This window comes from Hemitrygon akajei, chromosome 21 (genome assembly GCF_048418815.1).
Source record: "Hemitrygon akajei chromosome 21, sHemAka1.3, whole genome shotgun sequence".
NCBI lineage: Eukaryota > Metazoa > Chordata > Chondrichthyes > Myliobatiformes > Dasyatidae > Hemitrygon > Hemitrygon akajei.
The window spans coordinates 31,841,650-31,863,482 of record NC_133144.1 but is presented as its reverse complement, the minus strand read 5'-3'; the positions used below and the strand labels follow the sequence as shown (position 1 = coordinate 31,863,482).

At 41.5% G+C, this 21,833-nt stretch overlaps 1 protein-coding gene across 4 annotated transcripts in view; it reads right to left on the bottom strand.

The window, feature by feature from the left end:
- Positions 1-2,375: 2,375 nt before the first annotated feature.
- tbrg1 (transforming growth factor beta regulator 1) overlaps positions 2,376-21,833 on the bottom strand; it is a 46,759-nt gene continuing 27,301 nt past the window's right edge. For all 4 annotated transcript variants that reach the window (XM_073025095.1, XM_073025098.1, XM_073025099.1 and 1 more), the window contains 4 exons: positions 20,814-21,053; positions 9,533-9,603; positions 4,271-4,512; positions 2,376-3,960 (listed from right to left, as the gene is read on the bottom strand). In XM_073025095.1, coding sequence (XP_072881196.1) covers positions 3,950-3,960; positions 4,271-4,512; positions 9,533-9,603; positions 20,814-21,053 — 564 coding nt within the window. In that variant the 3' untranslated portion in view covers positions 2,376-3,949. The remainder of the gene's footprint in view (positions 3,961-4,270; positions 4,513-9,532; positions 9,604-20,813; positions 21,054-21,833) is intronic.

Sequence of the window (21,833 nt, the reverse complement as noted above, 5' to 3'; positions counted from 1 at the left end):
GCATTGACGATTCGTGCTCACCCAGATTCTTCTTAAATATTATGAGAGTCGCTGCGTCCACCACCCCCGGTAATGTGTTCCAGATTCCAAATGCTTGTGCAAGAAAAAAATCCCTCTCAATATCCCCTCATCCTAATGTTACATCTTCAACTACAGACAGCTCTCCGTTGAGGGAACATTTTCAATTATCCATCCTCAGAATCAGAATTGATTCCTGTTTGTTGACACAGCACTTTAAGGAAGGGTATATTGACCTTGGACAGTGTACAGTAGCAATTCACTGGAATGATACTAGATATAAAAGGGTCAAATTAGGAGGAAAATCTGCCCGGTATAGGTGTACGATACCTCTCTCTGTATACCTAGCTGTATACAGAACTCTTCCAATAATGGTCTTCAGAGTAACTTCCTTCCTTACTCATTCCCTCGTGATTTGTGTGAAGTTGCCACTCCCAAGGTTCCTGTTAGATCCTTCTCCTCTCACCTTAACTTATGCTCTCCAGCTCTCGATTCCCCAGTTCTGGGAAAAAGACTGAGTGCATTCACTAGGGCCTCAACTTTCTCCACGTATTCTACACTAGTTTAAATTTCCAAAATGCTACACCTCACACTCAACTAGATTGAACATTATTTGTCATTCCTTGGCCCACTTACCCAGCTGATCAAGAAAACCCTTTAATTTCTGATAACCACCTTTACTTTATACAATACCACATACTTTAATGTCTTCTGCAAACTTACTAACGGTGCTTGTACATTCTCACCTAAATGCCAAACAATAGGCACCATGGAACACTATTGATCATAAACTTTGAGTCTGAAAAAGAACCTTCTGCTACTATGTTCTGCTTCCTACAACTGGGCCAATTCTACATGCAGTTAGCTAACTCTCCCTGGATCCCCTACATAAAATCCCTCAGCCTCTTCCATTCTTGGATGCAACCGTAATGATGACATCACTCTAGTAAATGTTGTCCATAGCAGCAGGCCAAGCTGTACTTATCCCTACCAATGGTGGGGTGCCAAGGTAGCATAGCAATTAGCACAACGCTATTACAGCTCAGGGTACCAGAATTCAATTCTGATGCTGCCTCCGAGTGCTCCACTTCCCTCCCACATTCCAATGACATAATGGTTAGTAGGTTAATTTTTTGCAGTATTGCCCTATTAAATAGTTAAGTTGCTGGATGATTCGGCTCACTGGGCTGGAAGGGCCTGTTCTGTACTGTATCTTTAAGTAATTAAAAATAAATACATGCAGCCTGAATATGGTTTTTACAGCTTTAACATTACTCTTCAATTTTGCCCTCTGATGACTATGTGTAGATCAACAGGAATATGTACAAATATGTACAGATCTTTGCAGCCTTAGACTGGCTTTAATAACTTTCGTCTGCTGTAGACCTAGCAGGCAGCCTCTCATTCTTTCCTATCTACTTTAAACTCTGTTGCACTTACCTATTTTGTTCCTTTGTCAGTTACACCCCATTCTATAAACCTTCCTGTATCTTGTCAGAATTCACCTTTGTTAACCACAGTTAGTTTGACATCATTTACAACTTTCAAAACTATACTTGCAATGTCAGAACCAAATCAACCTGTGAACAATGAACATAGTACCAGCACTTATCATCGAGGAACACTATTTCTCATTATTACAGACCTTCAAGTTACAGATTAATCTGTGATGTAATAGAATGGTGGAACAAGCTTGAAAGATTGAGCGATCTCTTAAAATTCTGAAAAGATGCTAATGCACGAGATGTGGATGAATACCTCACATCATGCCACACGCTGTAGCTGTCATCTTAGTGTGGAGAGGAGTAGTTTACGCTGGAGAAAATATTTAAATTTGACCAACATTATCAGTCATTTGTCAGCTGCTGGAAAATCAACAAGTTGGTCTGGTTTGGTGTCAACCGTTGTGAATCTGAGCAGAAAAAGACGCAGCATTATAATGAGGATCTCAAGGCCCATTTGTACTTTCAGAGATTTTCTCAGCTGATGCTCTCACAACTATGACATTCCTGGAGCTCTGGTGCCTTCATCTTGACTACAAACGATGGTCTGTGTGGACTTGGAGAATTTGACTCAATAATCAAGCAACTGGTTGAATTTCAAGAAAGATATTCCCAGATTTGTTATCCAGAAGTAACAGCTGAGATAGGGGAGGCAATACACCTTTCACATGTGAGGAGCTGAAGCTACTTTTGATACATCTGTTGATTATTGCCTCCACAAGAAATTTGAGATGCACCTCAAGTGTTTCTGTGATAAAAGAAACCCTCAGATTTCTTAAACTTCTTAGCTTTCCTTTATCTATAGGTCTATTTAAGCCCTCAACAAATTTGCAAAACATTACCACACCAGACCTGTTTTATTTTGCTTCAAATGCCAAATGAATTTATTGAACAGATGAATACAGGAATAAATAGTAGCAATATACAATACATTTATTTAAAAATAAATGTTAACTGTTACTTCCTCTAGAGAAACTACTGCATTTTATATATTAAACTGTATATTTTAAAATCAAACTAGAGTACAGCTTTTACATTCTTGCCAATGCAGGAACTTACTGTTCTAACCTGAGTTTAGCAAAGATTTAAGTCTCACAGTTTGGTTCAAACAGACAAAATTTAATAACAAATGCATATTTACATAAATTCAAAATATTATATCAAGTTTATATTAACAAAATGTTATAGTTGTACAGTTCAACCCCTTTGTTAATCCAAACACTGCTGAGAAGTTCTCTGGAAGTAAAAACCACAATACCTACTCTAAACAAAATAGATTTAGTCTGCGACAAGAAACAAACATTGATAAGTATTTTCTTGATGGAGAGCTGGTATTCATTTTCTGATGGTGTCAGCACTCCAGAACTCTTGCCCTATTCCATCAAACTCTTCCAGGACAGATACAGCTTAGGTTTGATACAAAGTCAACCTCTCTCCAAACTGTCCTACAAAACACTCCTGCCTTACGCCTGACCTGTGTTGCACAGGACAGAGTTCCCTCTACTGAACAAACACTCCCCGGCAGGGCAGATAGGGTGTACACGATTTAAGTAAAGCACTCTATACATTGCTCCATAAATGCATTTTGGCTAGTTCATCTTGGTAAGGACACGGAGTAAAGCTCTCTCAAATATTCCCGTGGCTGGTACACCGTGGCCTTGATATAGAGTGCACCACTGGTAAAGCCGCTGCTTCACAGTTCCAATGACCCAGGTTCAATCCTAATGCTGTTTGTGTGCAGCCTGCACAACATTGCTGTGAACATCAGATTTTCCTAGATAATTCCTTTTCCTCTCGCATCACACAGTGATTGGTAGGTTAAAAGGCCACTGTGAATGGCTCTTGGTGTGTAGGACGTGGTTGAATCTGGGAGGTTAATTTTGTGGGAATGCGGAGAAAACAATTGTATTTGTATAAAATAGGTGCTAAATAGTCGAAGGATCAGTTTTCATAATGTATGACTTGGACTCCATCCTGCCTCATTTATAAAAAACCATTACACGAGATCTTGGATACACAGGTATTCAGGGGTTGGTAAAATTCAAGGAACAAGTAGTCAGCAGGTTCACTGGAGGAAGGAAATGGGGATAACTGGGGTCTCTGCACTCAAGTAGTGGGAATACTGAATGTATATCCTCCAATGTTTCTCTATTGATGCTGATAATCACTCTAACACCATAAACTGGGAAATAATGAAGTTTTATCAGACTAGTCAGCAAATATATCCAAGATTTCTACAGATTTAAAGCAATATTTAACTGACATCTGCCCTTTACTTTGATCATCACCTTCCAAATCTTGTTTCCATCATCTGTGTACATCAGGCATAACCTCTATTCTTGGACATGCCGCCCTGTCCATGCTGCCCTGCATCTGTCAATATTTCCCTCCTCGAATAAAAACAGCTAATAATGGAGATGCTCATCAGGTCAGGCAGCATCTGTGGAGAGAAAAAAAAGAGTTAACATTATAGGGACATTAATTGACCTTATATCAGATCCTCTTCAAATTTGTTTCACCTTTAACATAGCAAAGTGTACTGACATAAAACAGTCGCTCGAGTTAATAAACGATATGCTAGTTAGGCAACCCATGGTGATACCAATGCTCTGATGGAAGTTAATAACTGCATCAGCACTGTAACATCAAACACAAGTCAAGCTTTTTAACACTAACCTTATGGCACCATTGTGCATTGAACAAGTACACTGAACACTCCATCAGTGCATCGAGTATACCCAAATACTTACCATCGTCTTTGCCATTATCTTTTCCTTTGTCCCGCTTGTCTTTCTTTGACTTTTTACCTAAAGCCTCCTCTCCAGCTGAAGTACTGGCGACTGGTGTTGTGGGAAGGCTTGAAACTCCTGCCACTTGGCTGCTTCCTGTGGGTACACTGTACATGGGGGGGGCAAGTATGGTGCCAGCACTGCCTGTCAGATCTGTGCCATCACTGAAGCTCTGGTGCTGCAACAACTTCTTTAACAGGAACCTAAGGCACAGATAAATAAAGAAAAGGATGTAAATATCTCTTTTATTATCAGTTATATCTCCTTTATACATCTGTAATAGAACCACATTCAATTCAGAGCCAAAAAAAATAGTAAACAACTAATTCTCTAGCTGCAGAGACGGAAGTGCTTGAGAAAGCTCCTTTGATACATTTTCCACTTCCAATCTTAATTCATTAAGTATAAATGTTTCTTTTAACTCTAATGTTTTGATGAAACCATCGTACTGAAAAAATAATCAATTCACTGAAACTTTAGACCAAAGTTTAGTAACTCAGTGGCAAGTGGCCTGTTATATACAGTCATATGGCACTGAAACAAGTCCTTTGGCACTTCAACTTGGAACGTGTCTCCGCCGCCAACTGACTCCAGTTGGCTTCAGGATCCGTTTTCGAGCTTCTCAATTTGGACCTCCTGAGGATCCCAGGTACTCACATTTAATTGACTCTGCCTCCCTTAAACTTACACTTCTTCCCTCACCACCATTCAGGGTCCCAGACAGTCCTTCCAGGTGAAGCGACACTTCACCTGTGAGTCGGCTGGTGTGGTATACTGCATCCGGTGCTCCCGGTGTGGCCTTTTATATATTGGTGAGACCCGACACAGACTGGGAGACCATTTCGCTGAACATCTACGCTCGGTCCGCCAGAGAAAGCAGGATCTCCCAGTGGCAACACATTTTAACGTCCCATTCCCATTCTGATATGTCTATCCATGGCCTCCTCTACTGTCAAGATGAAGCCACACTCAGGAGGAACAACACCTTATATACCGGCTGATAGATAGATAGATAGATAGATAGATAGATAGATAGATAGATAGATACTTTATTCATCCCCATGGGGAAATTCAACTTTTTTTCCAATGTCCCATACACTTGTTGTAGCAAAACTAATTACATACAATACTTAACTCAGTAAAAAATATGATATTCATCTAAATCACTATCTCAAAAAGCATTAATAATAGCTTTTAAAAAGTTCTTAAGTCCTGGCGGTAGAATTGTAAAGCCTAATGGCATTGGGGAGTATTGACCTCTTCATCCTGTCTGAGGAGCATTGCATCAATAGTAACCTAGCCTCCAAACTGATGGCATGAACATTGACTTCTCTAACTTCCGTTAATGCCCCTCCTCCCCTTCTTACCCCATCCCTGACATATTTAGTTGTTTGTTTTTTTTCTCTGTCTCTGCCCATCACTCTGCCTGTTCTCCATCTCCCTCTGGTGCTCCCCTCCCCCTTTCTTTCTCTCGAGGCCTCCCGTCCCATGATCCTTTCCCTTCTCCAGCTCTGTATCACTTTTGCCAATCACCTTTCCAGCTCTTAGCTTCATCCCACCCCCTCCGGTCTTCTCCTATCATTTCGCATTTCCCCCTCCTCCCACTACTTTCAAATCTCTTGGTATCTTTCCTTTCAGTTAGTCCTGACGAAGGGTCTCGGCCCGAGACGTCGACAGTGCTTCTCCTTATAGATGCTGCCTGGCCTGCTGTGTTCCACCAGCATTTTATGTGTGTTTGAATTTCCAGCATCTGCAGATTTCCTCGTGTTTGCTTTGGCACTTCATGCTTACTCCTGCTCATGTATTCAAATGTGTCCTACGCTAAGGCCCGAGGGAGATTTAAGGAGAAACCAAGTGCAAATCTAAAGATTACAGATTGTGGAGGTCCTTTTAGATGGAGTGAATACAAACAAGATGCTGGCCTTCATTAGCTGGGCACAGACACAAGAGCATGGAGGTGATAGTAGCATTTATAAACACTGAGAGGTCACATCTAGCAGACTGTGTGCAGTATTAGTCACCACAACCATTAAGAAGGGCATGATTGCACTGGAGGGAGTGCAGAGTAGATTCTTCTCAGATGTTGCCTGGGATAAAGTTTGCTTTCCTTGGACAGAGGAAGTTAAGGGAAGACCTAAAAGAGGTGACAAAAATTATAGAGCCAGAGACATACAGCATGAAAACAAGCCATTTGGTCCACCACATCAATCACAACTACTGGGCACCCACCTGTATGATGGTTCAGAGTCTTCTATGACTTGATGGTTCAAGTGCTTATAGAAGCACTTCTTAATAATTCTGTTTCTACCATTCTCAGGCAGTGTGTTCCAGGTACTCACCACTCTCTGGGTGAAAAGGGTCCCTTCTCAGGTCCCTTCTAAATCTCCTACCCCTCACCTTAAATCTATGTCCTTTGGTTTTATCTACCCCTGAGATGGGGAAAGTTTATACCCCTCATAATTTAATGTATCTCAGTAATCTACCCTCAAACTCCTCTGCTCCAGGGAAAACAGACCAAGCCTCTCGTCATGACTGAGACTCTCCATCCCAGGCAACACTCTAATGAATCTTCTCTGCACCTTCACATCATGGTGGGTGAGCAGAGATAGAGCCCTGCTCCTTAATGCCTCGACTAATGAAGCAACCTTATTGCTAGACCAATTTTGGATACAATTTGTGAACCTGCACCGGATCTCAAGGGCCCTCACTGTTGGACCTTGCTGAAGGCCTTACTGAAGTCTACACAAGCCACATCTACTGACAAGCCCTCGTCAATACTGTTTCCTCTTCAAAAAATTCAGGTTGATCAGACAGGATCTGCTCTTGACAAAGCTATGCTGGCTATCTCAGATTCCCATCTTTCCAAGTGATCATTAATCTTGTCTCTCAGCAACTTGTTTTTTTAATACCTTACCTACTGATGGCGTGCCCACAGGTCAATAATTACCAGGCTCTTCCTTGCTGCCCCTCTTGAAAATGAGTATCACATTCACCATATTTCAGTCATTTGGTACCATAAATGAGGTAATCAAAGATATAAAAAACTTAACAAGAGCCTCAGCTACTGCTTCCCTCTCCTCCCACAGCAGCCTGAGATAATCTCAACTAGCCCTGGGAATTTATCCACTGTTAAGCCTCCTGAGACACTGCGTACTCCTTTTTACTTAAGGAATCTTGTCACATTTCCTTTGTCATCTTATCCACTATAAAATGCGATAGATAGATATGGTAGATAGTTCATAAGTTTTCCTCATGGTAGGTGTGTCCAAGGTAAAAGGACACAGAAGAACAAAAAATTTAAAGGGAAACAAGAATTCCCCCGTGTCTCCCCCCAACCCCCCCCCCCACCCCAGATATAGGGTGGTTGCAATCTGGAACACACTGTCTAAGAAAGTGGAGGAGACAGGAACTCTATTGACATTTAAAAACCATCTTGATAAGCACTTGAATCATCAAGACATTGACAGCTGTGGATCAAGTTCTGGCCAATGGGATTAGAATAGATGGGTATTTGCTGGTTGGCATAGACATGTTTGGCCAAAGGGCCTGCTTCTGTGCTAAATGACTGTATACAATTGGCCACTTGGCACTGATTATTATTTCTGTAGATGCTTTGGTCCAAAATTGTAAAGGGCATTGAACTTATTTTATCGTACACCACCAGAGCATGTACTTTCCTAAATGGAGAAATTAAAACACTGCATAGTACCTCAGGCGTAGTCTCACCAGCACACTGTACAATTTTAGTGTAATCTTACAATCCTTAAAGGACAACATTCCATTTGCCCTCCTAATTGCTTGCTGTGCCTGCATGTCCAAGAAATGCAGAAAGGTATCAGGGTCATTGAGATGCCCTTGAACACCAGAATTCAACACACAGTTTTTCATCCAGCTTATTTCTGCTTTATCAAATCTATTCTTTCACCTGGCTAATTAATATTCCATCCTTGCTACAATCCATCAATACGAAGAGCCTTCACATTGAGCTTGCACCTCTTTTGTGGCATCATATCCAATGCATTTTTGATACAGTACACTACAGTCACTGGTTTCCCATTTTCCAGCTGGCAGGTAATATCCTTAAAGAACTTTCTTACACTTATCATACATTAATTCACCGTCATAGAGCTGTGTACAATGCACTAGGTTATAAAATGACCAAGCACATATAATGATGGACTCTAGTTTGTTTTTGCAATTGGTAACATCTGTGTCCATAGGTTCACCTCCAAGATGTATACCATTCTGACAGAAATATAGCACAAGACCTTCAGTGTGTTTGGGATTAAGTTTGGAACTCTTGGTATTTAGGCAATATTGTCTTCAATAGGACAAGATGGCTCACCATGAATCAAAATCAGGTTTATTATCACTGTGACGTGCAATTTGTTAACTTGATCTTCTCAAGTACAATTAGGGATAAGCAACACATACAGACTTTGCTGTGACCTTGGATCCAGAATAAAATGTGAATTCAAGTCTCTAGTTTGCCCAAGACATTGCTAATTTTTGCATTGCTAGGATTATAACACTGGAATTATTCAAGAACATCTTCAAGGCCATATACTTAAACATGAACACCCTTATTCAATACAATCTGGGTTGTGTGCTTATATAGAGTCTGTTTATACTGTACAATTATAAGCAGCAGATACATACATTTAGTCAACAATATTTTAGCTTGTGTTTACTACTTCATGCATGGTAGCTGAATGCTGATGGGTTTACAATATCTGAGCTCGATCACTTGTGAAGTTACAAGCTCACAGCTTTCAGGGGAACAGTTTAATGCCAGTACAGGGCATCACATGGGCATAGCTCCAACAGGCCAGATTTAATCCTAACCCCTAGTGTTACTTGCGTGGAGTTTCCATACTCTAAGCATAGGCTTCCCTGAGTACTGTGGTTCCCTTCCACATTCCAAAGACATTCAGGTGGGTAGGTTAATTGGCCAGAATGTAAGTGGGATGTAGAAGAAATACTGGGGGAGCTAATGGGCATGTTACAGAGAATAGGCTACAAGAAAATAAAGTATGGGGAAGTAACTGATAGTATTGCTGCAGCAGTCAGCATAGACTTGAGGGTGTGAACAGTCTCCTTCTTTGTTACAAGGACACAAACTGCAGCAAAATAGAAAACATGCTGAATAGCCTATGTACTAGTCACAGGACTAATCACCTGAGATACAACTCTGAGGTACTGGCCTGTAACAATATTCCCTACCTTCTTTCCTCTTTAGTTCGGAAAAACTTCAGTTCCATGTAAGCAATTTCATCACACAGAGCAGCATTCTCCTGAAACAGAGTTATCACACCCATAATCAGACACAGCCACTTCATTCCTTATTAACTCTAGTGATGCATTAAGTCCAAAGGTCCTGGGATATGACAGGTAATGCCACACATCTTCTGTCTTCACAAGTGAACTCTGTATACTCACCTTACAAATGAAGACTGACAACTGGTGAATGGCTGCATTTACACATGATAGAAGCACCAGAACATGATCAAATATACCTTATTCTCTTCTATTCACAAAATTAATTCTCATCCCTCATGGTCCAGTTAAAAGATAATAAATCACAGAATTGTCTGCCATGGCCAGCAGCTGTTCTGCCAGTGTAGACATCGCCAGCTCCTTATTGACCAATTCCATCATCCCATTTTCTTGCTCTTTGCCCATGGCTCTACAAATTATTCCCTCACCAGAGCCATTCTAATTCCCTTTGGAAGGCACTGACTGATCTTGTTACCAGATCACAACTGCTCTCCAATCAACAGAGTTTTCCTCACCACCATCCTTGCTTCTTTTGTTAAATTGTCTTTTACATCTGCTGAGGAGATGGACCTGAAGGTAACTCAAAGATTAGGAAGTAGGAAGATTGGTGTGTATGTAATTGGTGCAGGCGTGTATTTTTAAATCAGAAGATCTTGTTGACAGAAGTTTATTTATCTCATCAAGATGCTTCTCATGCACTCACTCATCTGAAGACTCAGTCACAAATTAAGATTCTTACTTTCAAAATTCTAATTGGCATTTTCTATTTCCCTTAAGCCTTCACCACCGTTTAACATGACACCAATGACAACAATGTTAGCTCCTTGTGAAGTCACTCAGCAGAGCACTTATCATAGAACTTCTGCATTTCTTCCATTAGATATTTGTACATCACCTCTCACCACACCCCAGGAATCCAAGCGAGCAGGAGTATAAAGGAAATAGGAACACTAGCTCAAAGTGCACAGCCATCCAAGCTCATCCACTTGGTACAGCTGTACTGGGAAAACTGCTAAAGACCTCTGGTGCCGAACCTAAATTTGCAAACTGTGGAGAGTGATGGAGCCTGCCTCATGTTTGAAAGAAACCATGTCAGAGGTGTTTGTCAGGATGAGCAAGTTAATGAAAACACTGGTCATCATCACAACACAGTGAATGCAGCAATCACATTAGAATGGGATCTTGAATATGATGGCATATATCCTAGCTATGGTCATAAGCACTCAAATGACCAGCATCAAAGAGAAGAATAACTCTTTTCCAGCAAGGAAGCAGGAATCTGAAAGCAATGATGGTAACAAGAGGCCATAGAATTGAAAGACTGATCAGAAAACTTTTTCTCTTCCATTTACCATCACCTTCACTATCCCTAGTTACACTGCCTGGTGCATGCCCTGATAGCCATGTTGCTGAGATACAGAATAAGTAAGAGCAGACCATATAGTGGCTCCCACAGCCTCCAAAACTGAGGGTATTTGCAAAGCCTTCATCTACCTCTACAAAAGTCATGGTGGTGGCCACACTTACAAGCATTAGGTAATGTTGGTGACAAGATGCTGATGGTGGAGGATTGCTTATGTGATTGGAAGCCTGTCATCAGAAGTGGGGAAATTGCTGGAGAAAATTATGAGGGACAGGATCCACCAGAATTTAGATAGACAAGAGTCTGATTAGTAAGAGTTAACATGGCTTGTTTGTGGGAAGATCATAAGACCACAAGACGCAAGAGCAGAATTAGGCCACTCAGCCCATCGAATGTGCTCCATCATTCCATTGTGGCTAATTTATTATCCCTCTCAACCCCATCTCCTGACTTCTCCTCATAACCTCTAATACCCTGACTAATCAAGAATCAAACTCTGCTTTAAAAATACTTAATAACTTAGCCTCCATGACCACCCAGGGCAATGAATTCCACAGATACACCACTCATCTCTGTTCTGACTGGATGCACCTCCTTCCGAGGCTGTGCCTCTAGTCCCAGATTCACCCAGTATAAAAATACATCTTCTCCACATCCACTCTATTTAGGGTTTTCAATATTCCACAGGTCTCAATGAGATCCCCCCACCTTATTTTTATAAACTCTAGCAAGTACAGGCCCAGAGCCATCACACCCACCTCATACATTAATCCTTTCATTCTCAGGATTATTCTTGTGCTGGCATTGGAGAAGGTCCAGAGGTTCACATCTTTTCTTAAACAAGGGGCTCAAAACTGCTCTCAATACTCCAAGTGTGGTCTGATGTACATCTTTACTCTTACGTTCTAGTCCTCACAAAATTAATGCTAATATTGCATTTGCCTTCCTTACCACTGACTCTCAACCTGCAAGTTAACTCTCAGGGAATCCTGCACAAGGACTCCCAGGTCCTTATGCACCACTGATATCTGAATTTTCTCCCTGTTTAAAAAATAATCTACACCTATATTCCTGCTACCAAAGGATTCATGGATTCAAAGGAATTAAAGTACATTTATTATTAATGTATGCAGTATACAACCGAGATTCATCTTCCCCACAGACAGCCATGAAGCAAAGAAAACCACAAAACCAGTTCCAAGAAACATCAACCTCCCCCACACATGCAATAAAACAAGTAACGCAAATGGCAATAAGAACATCAACCCCGCCTCCCTCACGCAAAAGGCAACAAGAAAGAACAAGCAAAGACACAGAATTGAAAAGTCCATATTCAATTCAGCTCTGTGTTCAACATCTGCAGGCCACCCCAATTCAATGTCACCGAAAATAGCATAATATCAACAGAAAAAAGAACAACCAGGAACTACCGTCCAATCCACAAACCTCCGGTACCACTCTCCGACAGCAACAAATGAGAGAGACCATCACACCTAGACACCTTCAACTGGCAGCAGCGAACGAGAGACGAAGTGCATGACCATACACTTCTCTACACAACATTCCATCTGCCACTTCTTTGCCTATTCTCCAAATCTGTCCAAGTCCTTCTGCAAATTCCGATTCCTGAACATTACCTGACTCTCCATCTATCATCTGCAATCTTGGCCACAAAGCCATCAATCAATTCCATCGTCCAAATCAGTGACATATAATATGAAAAGTGGTTGCAACACCGACCCGTGTAACACCACTAATGTGGAGTGACGTGTAATTTCCCAATCCTCTAGGATCATTCCAGAATCTAGTGAGTCTTAAAAGTTCATTACTAATGCTCCACAATCTCTTCACCCTACCTCCTACAGAAATATGGGGTGTAATCCATCTGGTCCAGGTGACTTACTACCTTCAGACCTTTCAGCTTTCCCAGCACCTTCTCCTTAGTTATAGCAATGACACTCAATTCTGTCGCCTGACGCTCTTGAATTTCTGGAATACTACTCGTGTTTTCCAGAGTGAAGACTGGCACAAAATATTTATTAAGTTTGTCTGCCATTTCTTTGTCCCCATTACTATCTCTCCAGTGTCACTTTGCAGTGGTCCAATATCCACTCTAGCTTCTCTTACTCTTTATATACTGTATCTGAAAAACCTTTTGGCTCTTTTATATTATTGGCTAGATTACCTACATATTCCATCTTTTCTCTCTGTATGGCTATTTTAGTTACCTCATCCTCCCTTTAGAACACTACTTCATCTTTCGGATGCATTTATCCTATGTGTTCCAAATTGCTAACAGAAACTCTGGCTTTTGCTGTTCTGCCGTCATCCCTGCTAGTATCCCTTTCCAATCAACTTTGGCCAGCTCCTCTTTCATGCCTCTGTAGTACCTTTTATTCCACTGTAATAGAGTTTCTATTACATTATATTACAGTAATTCCTTTTACTCTTCTGTAATACAGTACTCTACTGCATCATCTTCTTCTCAAACTGCAGGGTAAATTCTATCATATTATAATCATTGCCCAAGGGTCCTTTTACCATTAGCTCCCTAATCAAATCTGGTTCATTACACAACATCCAATCCAGAATTGTCTTTTCCCTAGAGGGCTCAACCACAAGCTGTTCTAAAAAGCCATCTCACAGGCATTCTACAAATTTCCTTTCCTGGGAATTCACATCAACTTGATTTTCCCAATCTACTTGCATAGTGAAATTTCCCATAACTAGAAAAGGAAGGGTAGTGCAGAGGATGTTTACTGTTTGGACTTCAGCAAAGCTGTCAACAATGCCCTGCTGACAAGCTTAGGGGGAATCCAAGAAGTGCTAGTTGTGCCAAAGGGTCTCAGCCTGAAACGTCAACTGTACTTTTTTTCCATAGATGCTGCCTGGCCTGCTGAGTTCCTCCAGCATTTTGTGTGTTGCTTGGATTTCCAGCATCTGCAGATTTTCTCTTCTTCGATGTTAAAAGCAAGATATGAATGTGAAGACAAAAGGAATAAAGATGGTGCCTTTTAAAATCCATCACTTTTATAGATAAGAAATTCCTTAAATAAGGATTAACTAGTTAATAGGCTACATAATTAAAACAATTACATCACATGGGTTATGTACTAATACTTAACTAATGAAAAAATGAGAAAGGTGCTATACCGCTTTCTGCCAGTAAGCGGTGGTAAACCACCATATATGTGAAAAATACATGAGTTTGTTTAAAAAATATCTTATAAAAAGTATTATTAAAATTAGTAGTTTCCAACACTGATAAGTGTGAGGTGATGCATTTTCTAAGGTCAGACCAGCACTGGACATACTATGAATGGTGGGGTAATAGGGAGAGTAATGGAACAGAGGAACCTTGGAGTACAAGTGTATACTATATGGAAAACAGATATGGTGAAAAAGGTGTTTAGCATGCTGCCCTTCTTCGGTCAGAGCACTACGCATCAGAGTTGCAACATCATGTGCTGGTCACTTCACTTCAGTCATTGGTGAGGCTGAATTTGCAGAGTACTGTGTACAGTTTTGATCACCCTGTTATAGAGAAGATGTGGTTTCTCTATTACACACAGAAATAGCACAGACAAGATTTACAAAGATCTTACCAGGACTAGAGGGCCTGAGTTATAGGAAGAGGCTAGCCACAATAGCTCTTTATTCCTTTGAACATAGGAAAATGAAAAGTGAGCTTAGAGAAATGTTTAAAATTATGAGAGGTATAAATAAGGTGGACAGTAACAGGCTTTTCCTCAGGGGAGGAAACACCAAAAGGGGCATAGATTTAGGGTGAGAGCTGAAAATTTGAAAAGGGACCTGAGGGGAAACTTTTTCATGTGGAGGGTGGTGACTATATGGGATAAGAGAAGTGGTTAAGGCAGGTGCAATAATATCATTTAATTAGCACTTGCATAGCTACATGGAGGAGCAGAGCTGAAAGCCAAGTGCAACAAATTAGGACTAGCTGTGACCCAGCGTCCGTTTCTGAGCTGTACTGCTCTATGACTCTATACTGTATTTATAGGACCATTTACATTTTCAAGGGATGTTACAGACTAAATGCTGGTAATTGGGATTAGTATACTATAGTTCTGCATCTGATGGTTGGTAAGGACATAGTGGACTTAAATATCTGAGGTACAACTCACAGATTGTAATGGCACTTGGGTTCACATAGATGGCCACACAAAATTGTCTGACCTACTTTCCAGTCTGTAGCAACAACATTTCTTAGGCCACGTCCACACTAGTCCGGATAATTTTGAAAACGCCGGTTTCGCGTAAAAACGAGTCATCCACACTAGGCGATTTTAAAAATACCTCTGTTCACATTAAAACAGATACTTGGGTGAATCTCCTCCTACTGGGCATGCGCAGGACACACAGAAAACAAGCAAAGAGGAAACAGTGTACTTGGTGAGCATTTGTCCAGTTACAGACTAGAAAAACTTAAAAGGAAATTGCCAAACGAAAGACTTGGTGCACGTTTGTCCAGAAACATTTCCTACAGCCATAATCTCTTCACCGATGAAAGGGACGACAGCTATAACTAAATGCAATAAGGCTTGTTACTGGGCAAAAGTGAAATTTGCTGTTACCACATTTGTTTGCCTTTACTTTTGCCATGTCTTTGTGTGTTATTTTGTGTATTATTTAACATGTGCAATAAAACAACTTACTGCGCAAAAATGACAATTGCATCTATTGAATGTTTGCCAAGCAATACATTAATAAAGCACCTTGTTAAATGTATAAAACATGTCTTCATCAGTGTTATCTTGTCTTTCCATACAATGTTACATTAGGCTATTACACATCTATTGTCAGATATGTTGTAGTGTTGGAGTTTGTGTTCAATAAAACAATAAAATGCCACAGTGCCGCCAACATTTGTTCCGGCATGTCATGACAGCAGTTCTAAAAATAGCCGGTTACCCCATACACACTATGCCAGATATTAGGCATTTTCAGATTTATTCACTCTGGAGAGTGTTTCTGAAAATCTCCATTTTCAGGGGAGGGAAGTGTCGTTTCAGTGTGGATGGAGGGTAAAAACGAAGAGAAAAGGCTTCGGTTATGGATTTATCCGGACTAGTGTAGACATAGCCTTAATGTGGTAATGGGGGCAACATGGACAGAGTATACAAGAACATAAGAAATAGGAGTACGAGTAGGCTAGCTGGCCTGTTGAGCCTGCTCCACTATTCAATAAGATCATGGCTGATCTGGCCATGGACTCATCTCCACCTACCTGCCTTTTCCCCATAACCTTTAATTCCCCAACTATGAAAAAATCTATCCAACCTTGTCTTAAATTCATTTACTAAGGTAGTCTCCACTGCTTCATTGGGCAGAGATTTCCACAGATTCACCACTCTTTGGGAAAAGTAGTTCCTCCTCATCTCCGTTCTAAATCTACTCCCCTGAATCTTGAGGCTATAATCCTCTAGTTCTAGTCTCACCTACCAGTGAAAACAGCTTTCCTGCCTCTATCTTATCTATCCCCTTCATAATTTTATATGTTTCTATAAGATCTCCTCTCATTCTTCTGAATTCCAGCGAGTACAGTCCCAGGCAACTCAATTTCTTCTCATTGTCTAACCCCCTCATCTCCGGAATCAACCTGGTGACACCACCTGCACCGCCTTCAAAGTAGTACATCCTTCAAGTAAGGAGACCAGAACTGCACGCAGTACTCCAGGTGCAGCATCACCAGTACCCTACACAGTTGCAGCATAATCTCCCTGCTCTTAAATTCAAACCCTCTAGCAATGAAGGTCAACATCCCATTTGCCTTCTTGACAGCCTGCTGTACCTGCAAACCAACTTTTTCTGATTCATCCATAAGCACTCCCAAGTCCCTCTGTACAGCAGCATGGGCAGATTTTTACTATTTAAATAATAATCTGCACTTTCATTTTTCCTTCCAAAGTGGATGACCTCACATTTACCAACATTGTACTCCAGCTGCCAGCCCCCTGCCCACTCACTTAACCTCACTCTGCAGACTCTTAGCATTTTCTGCACAATTTGTTTTTCCACTCAATATCATCAGCAAACTTAGATACACCACACCCGGTCCCCTCTTCCAGATTGTTAATGTATATTGTGAACAGTTGTGGACCCAGCAGTGACCCCTGCTGCACACTGCTCACCACTGATTGCCAACCATATATCCCAACTCTCTGCTTTCTATTAGTTAAACAATCTTCTATTCATGCTAATACATCGCACCCCAACTCTATGCATCCTTATTTATGGATAAGTCTTTTGTGTGGCACCTTATCAAACACCTTCTGGAAATCCAAGTAAATAACGTCCATCTGTTCCCCTCTATCCACTGCGCTAGTTATATTCTCAGAGAGCTCCAGTAAATTTGTCAAACAGGACCTGCCTTTGCTGAATCCATGCTGCGTCTGCCTGATGGATCCATTTCTTTCCAGATGCCTCACTTTTTCTTCTTCAGTGATAACTTCAAGCATTTTCCCTAACTACAGATGTTAAACTAACTGGCCTGTAGTTACCTGCCTTTTGCCTACAGCCTTTTTTGAACAGTGGCATGACATTCACCATCTTCCAATCTCCTGGGATCTGCCCAGAGTCCAGAGAATTTTCAAGTCAAGTCGAGTCACTTTTTATTGTCATTTCGACCATAACTGCTGGTACAGTACATAGTAAAAATGAGAAAACGTTTTTCAGGACCATGGTGTTACATGACACAGTACAAAAACTAGACTGAACTACCTAAAAAACACAGGAAAAAAAACACTAGACTACAGACCTACACAGGACTGCATAAAGTGCACAAAACAGTGCAGGCATTACAATAAATAATAAACAGGATAATAGGGCAGTAAGGTGTCAGTCCAGGCTCTGGGTATTGAAGAGTCTGATAGCTTGAGGGAAGAAACTGTTACATAGTCTGGTCGTGAGAGCCTGAATGCTTCAGTGCCTTTTCCCAGATGGCAGGCGGCAGAAGAGTTTGTATGAGGGGTGCGTGGGGTCCTTCATAATGCTGTTTGCTTTGCAGATGCAGCGTGTAGTGTATATGTCCATAATGGTGGGAAGAGAGACCCCGATGATCTTCTCAGCTGACCTCACTATCCGCTGCAGGGTCTTGCGATCCGAGGTGGTGCAATTTCCAAACCAGGCAGTGATGCGGCTGCTCAGGATGCTTTCAATACAACCCCTGTAGAATGTGATGAGGATGGGGGGGTAGGAGATGGACTTTCCTCAGCCTTCGCAGAAAGTAGAGACGCTGCTGGGCTTTCTTTGCAATGGAGCTGTTGTTGAGGGACCAGGTGAGATTCTCCACCAGACGAACACCAAGAACTTTGGTGCTCTTAACGATCTCTACCGAGGAGCCCTCGATGTTCAGCGGGGAGTGGTCGCTCCATACCCTCCTGAAGTCAACAACCATCTCTTTTGTTTTGTTCACATTCAGAGACAGGTTGTTGGCTCTGCACCAGTCCGTTAGCCGCTGCACCTCCTCTATGTAAGCTGACTCGTTGTTCTTGCTGATGAGACCCACCACGGTCGTGTTATTGGCGAACTTGATGATATGGTTCGAGCTGTGTGTTGCAGCACAGTCGTGGGTCAGCAGAGTGAACAGCAGTGGACTGAGCACACAGCCCTGGGGGGGCTAATTTTGGTAAATTATCACCAAAAACCTCTACTATAATTTCTTTCAGTACCCTGAGGTGCATTTGATCAGGACCAAGGGACTCGTCTATCTTCAGGCCCACAAGTTTGCTCAGCACTACCTCTTTAGTGATAGTTATTGTATCGAGGTCCTCACCTTCCATCGCAAGCAATGAGAGCTGCATAAGGCACTTACGGAAGGTAACAGGATGGGTATGTGCATTGTAGGTCACTGAGGCAAGGTAGGGAAGGGCTGATATTCAGATGTAACCAACAATGTATCTTGCACATCCCATTCAGAAATATAACCTATTCCACATTAACCTCCTCTTTTGTCTCTCTGAAGAGCCTGCAGTTTACCAGGTAACTGTAAACAAACTTTTCTGCTTCCTATACTAAGGAATGCATAGTAATACCAGGCAGGTATGCAGAAACATTTCCCCAGAACAGTCAATGTACCTAAAACACACTTCAGTATTCTTTCAAGTCCAAATGAAGGATTTCGACCCAAAACTTCCACTTTCACATTCCTCCATAGATGCTGCCAGACCTGCTGAATTCCTCCATCTCCTTTGTGCATTGATTCCAGTATTTCAATGACTTGGATCTGTAACATTTTGGCTGTAGTATTCCTATAGTTTATTTAGCAACCCTCCAATCTAGGCCTTCACCGTGTAGCCTGCCACCCTTGGTAGCCAGCCTTCAACACTGCTGCAGTTAAGACCAACCTCGAACTGTTCTTGAGTATCATAAGTGAGACAGACATCCCCCACCATTTATTGGAATCTAGCCAAAGCAACAGGTCTAATTTCTACCTTCTTCTTACCGGTAATATCCTGGAGAAGTTGATGTACCATACAGCCTCCATCACCTGCCTAACAGATAGGTGTACAGATAACAGAGGAACCCTAAAGGTGTAGTAATAAACACAGAATGCTGGAGGAACTCAGCTGGCCAGGCAGCATCCACAGAGAAGAGTAAACAGTCAATATTTCAAGCTGAGACCCTTCATTAGGACTGGACATAACTCTAAAGATGTCTTGAGTGCAGTTCCTGATTGATCCTGGAGCTTTAAAGAGGATTCTCATCTTCAAAGTTTAAGGGAAGAAGCAAACCAACTCCTCAGAAGACAACAGTTCACAGTAAAAAAAAATCAACTACAAAGTGCAATATTTATATTAAAATCATACATGCCCCAAATATCAACTTATCTTGGCAATGTTTTGTTGGTGGTATCAGAAGACTTGCCAACTGAATTAGCATTGTCCACTCTGAACCCCATCTTGTCTCTGGGGCTAATATACAGAGGTGGCACAAAAAGCTATTGGAGCTTCGAAAGAGAGAGCCCCACTTTTGCTCTTATCTCAAGAGTTCTGCATTTCTCACATGTTTCTTCAAAATACTTAAACAGTACTGACATAAAAATACATGTTGATTACATTATTTAGCTACACATGAACCAAATGCACAATTAGTGCTCTACAGCACACTCCACTTGAAGCAGCAACAATGAGGCTCCTAGGCAGAATGAGGATAATAAGAGAACCACAGGCATGCTAAAAGATTAAACATACCTGGAATAAAACAGAGAAAACTTAAAACCTAACTGTGCCTACTGGAAGCCTGAGGGAGAAAACAAACATGGAGAAGTAATATCTATATAAGGAGTCTGAAGCAAATGTATACTTCTGGCACTTATTTAAAATCTAGGTGTTTTTTTTTAAACATTATAATCCATTAGGCTGTATTCTTCTGCAATTTCCTCCCTTCCTCCTGTTTTATCAATTCTTTGGAACCTCATTAGATTGACAATCTACCATCATCATTATGTTCCGTGTTGTATGACGTGGGTGATCATGATCAAATGACTATGATTCTTCTTGACAAATTTTTTCTACAGAAGTAGTTTGCCATTGCCTTCTTCTGGGTAGGGTCTTTACGAGATGGGTGACGTCAGAGTTATCAGAGGTTGTCTGTCTGGCATTGGTGGTCACATAACCAAGACTTGTGATATGTACCAGCTACTCATACGACCATCCACCAGCTACTCTCATGGTTTCACGGGACTCCGATTGGGGAAGGCTAAGCAGGTATTACATCTTGCTCAAGGGTGACCTGCCGGCTAGTCGAGGGAAGAAGTGTCTTACTCCACCTTTGGAGAAGACATACTCTACCCTGCCACCCATGACAAACAAAAATGGCACAATTTGTGCAGCAAATACTCACAAAGATCAGAGCTTTTACAGTCTTCCGCAGTCTGAGATACTTAGTCCTGTACTTCTCATTCAGGGCTTTCTTCAGAACTTTCTTCAGTTTAGGTTTGGAGTCCTGGAACATGGAGGGGGAAGGGAAGCTGGGGAGATGGTCCATTAACTGGGGATTAGGATACTCAGTTGGGTGAGTCACAGGCACAAGGAAAGGCTGTGCTGTGTAGCTCGGGAGAAGCTGCTGATGTTCTTTTTCCATCTGAAAGGCAAAGTAAAACCTGATTATACAGAGCCTGGTACCGAGAGCAGCAAAACTTCCTATGACTGTGCACTTGTACGGCACCTTGCGATGTTTTACCTTACTTCTGGTGTGATACAAACATGTTAATATTTTTGACAGGGCTATTCTGTGAAAACTAAAATAGACTACCTTCAATAGCACTGTGCATCTAATATGTTCTTCTTAGAACACAAAACATAGAAATCTACAGCACATTACAGGCCCTTCGGCCCACAATGTTCTGCCGACCATGTAATCTACTCTAGAAAATGCCTAGAATTACCCTACCACATAGCTTTCAATATTTCTAAGCTCCATGTACCTATCTAAAGGTCTCTTAAAAAAACCCTATTGTATCTGCCTCCACCACCGTTGCCAGCAGTGCATTCCACACACCCACCACTCTCTGTGTGAAAAATTTAGCCTGACATCCCCTCTGTACCTACTTCCAAGCACCTTAAAACTAAACCACCTGTTAGCCACTTCAGCCCTGGGATAAAGCCTCTGGCTATCCACATGATCAAGGTCTCTTATCATCTTATATACCTCTATCAGGTCACCTTTCATCCTCTGTTGCTCCAAGAGAAAAGGCCAAGTTCACTCGACCTAAGGCATACTCCCCAATCCAGACAACATCATTCTTATTCCCCAGAACCTGATGATTTAGCTTTATACCTTTCTTCTACTAATCGCCTAGGTATGTCAATGGATTAGTCATCCTGAGTGTTTGCACGTTAATGGGTTACTCAACAATTGAGA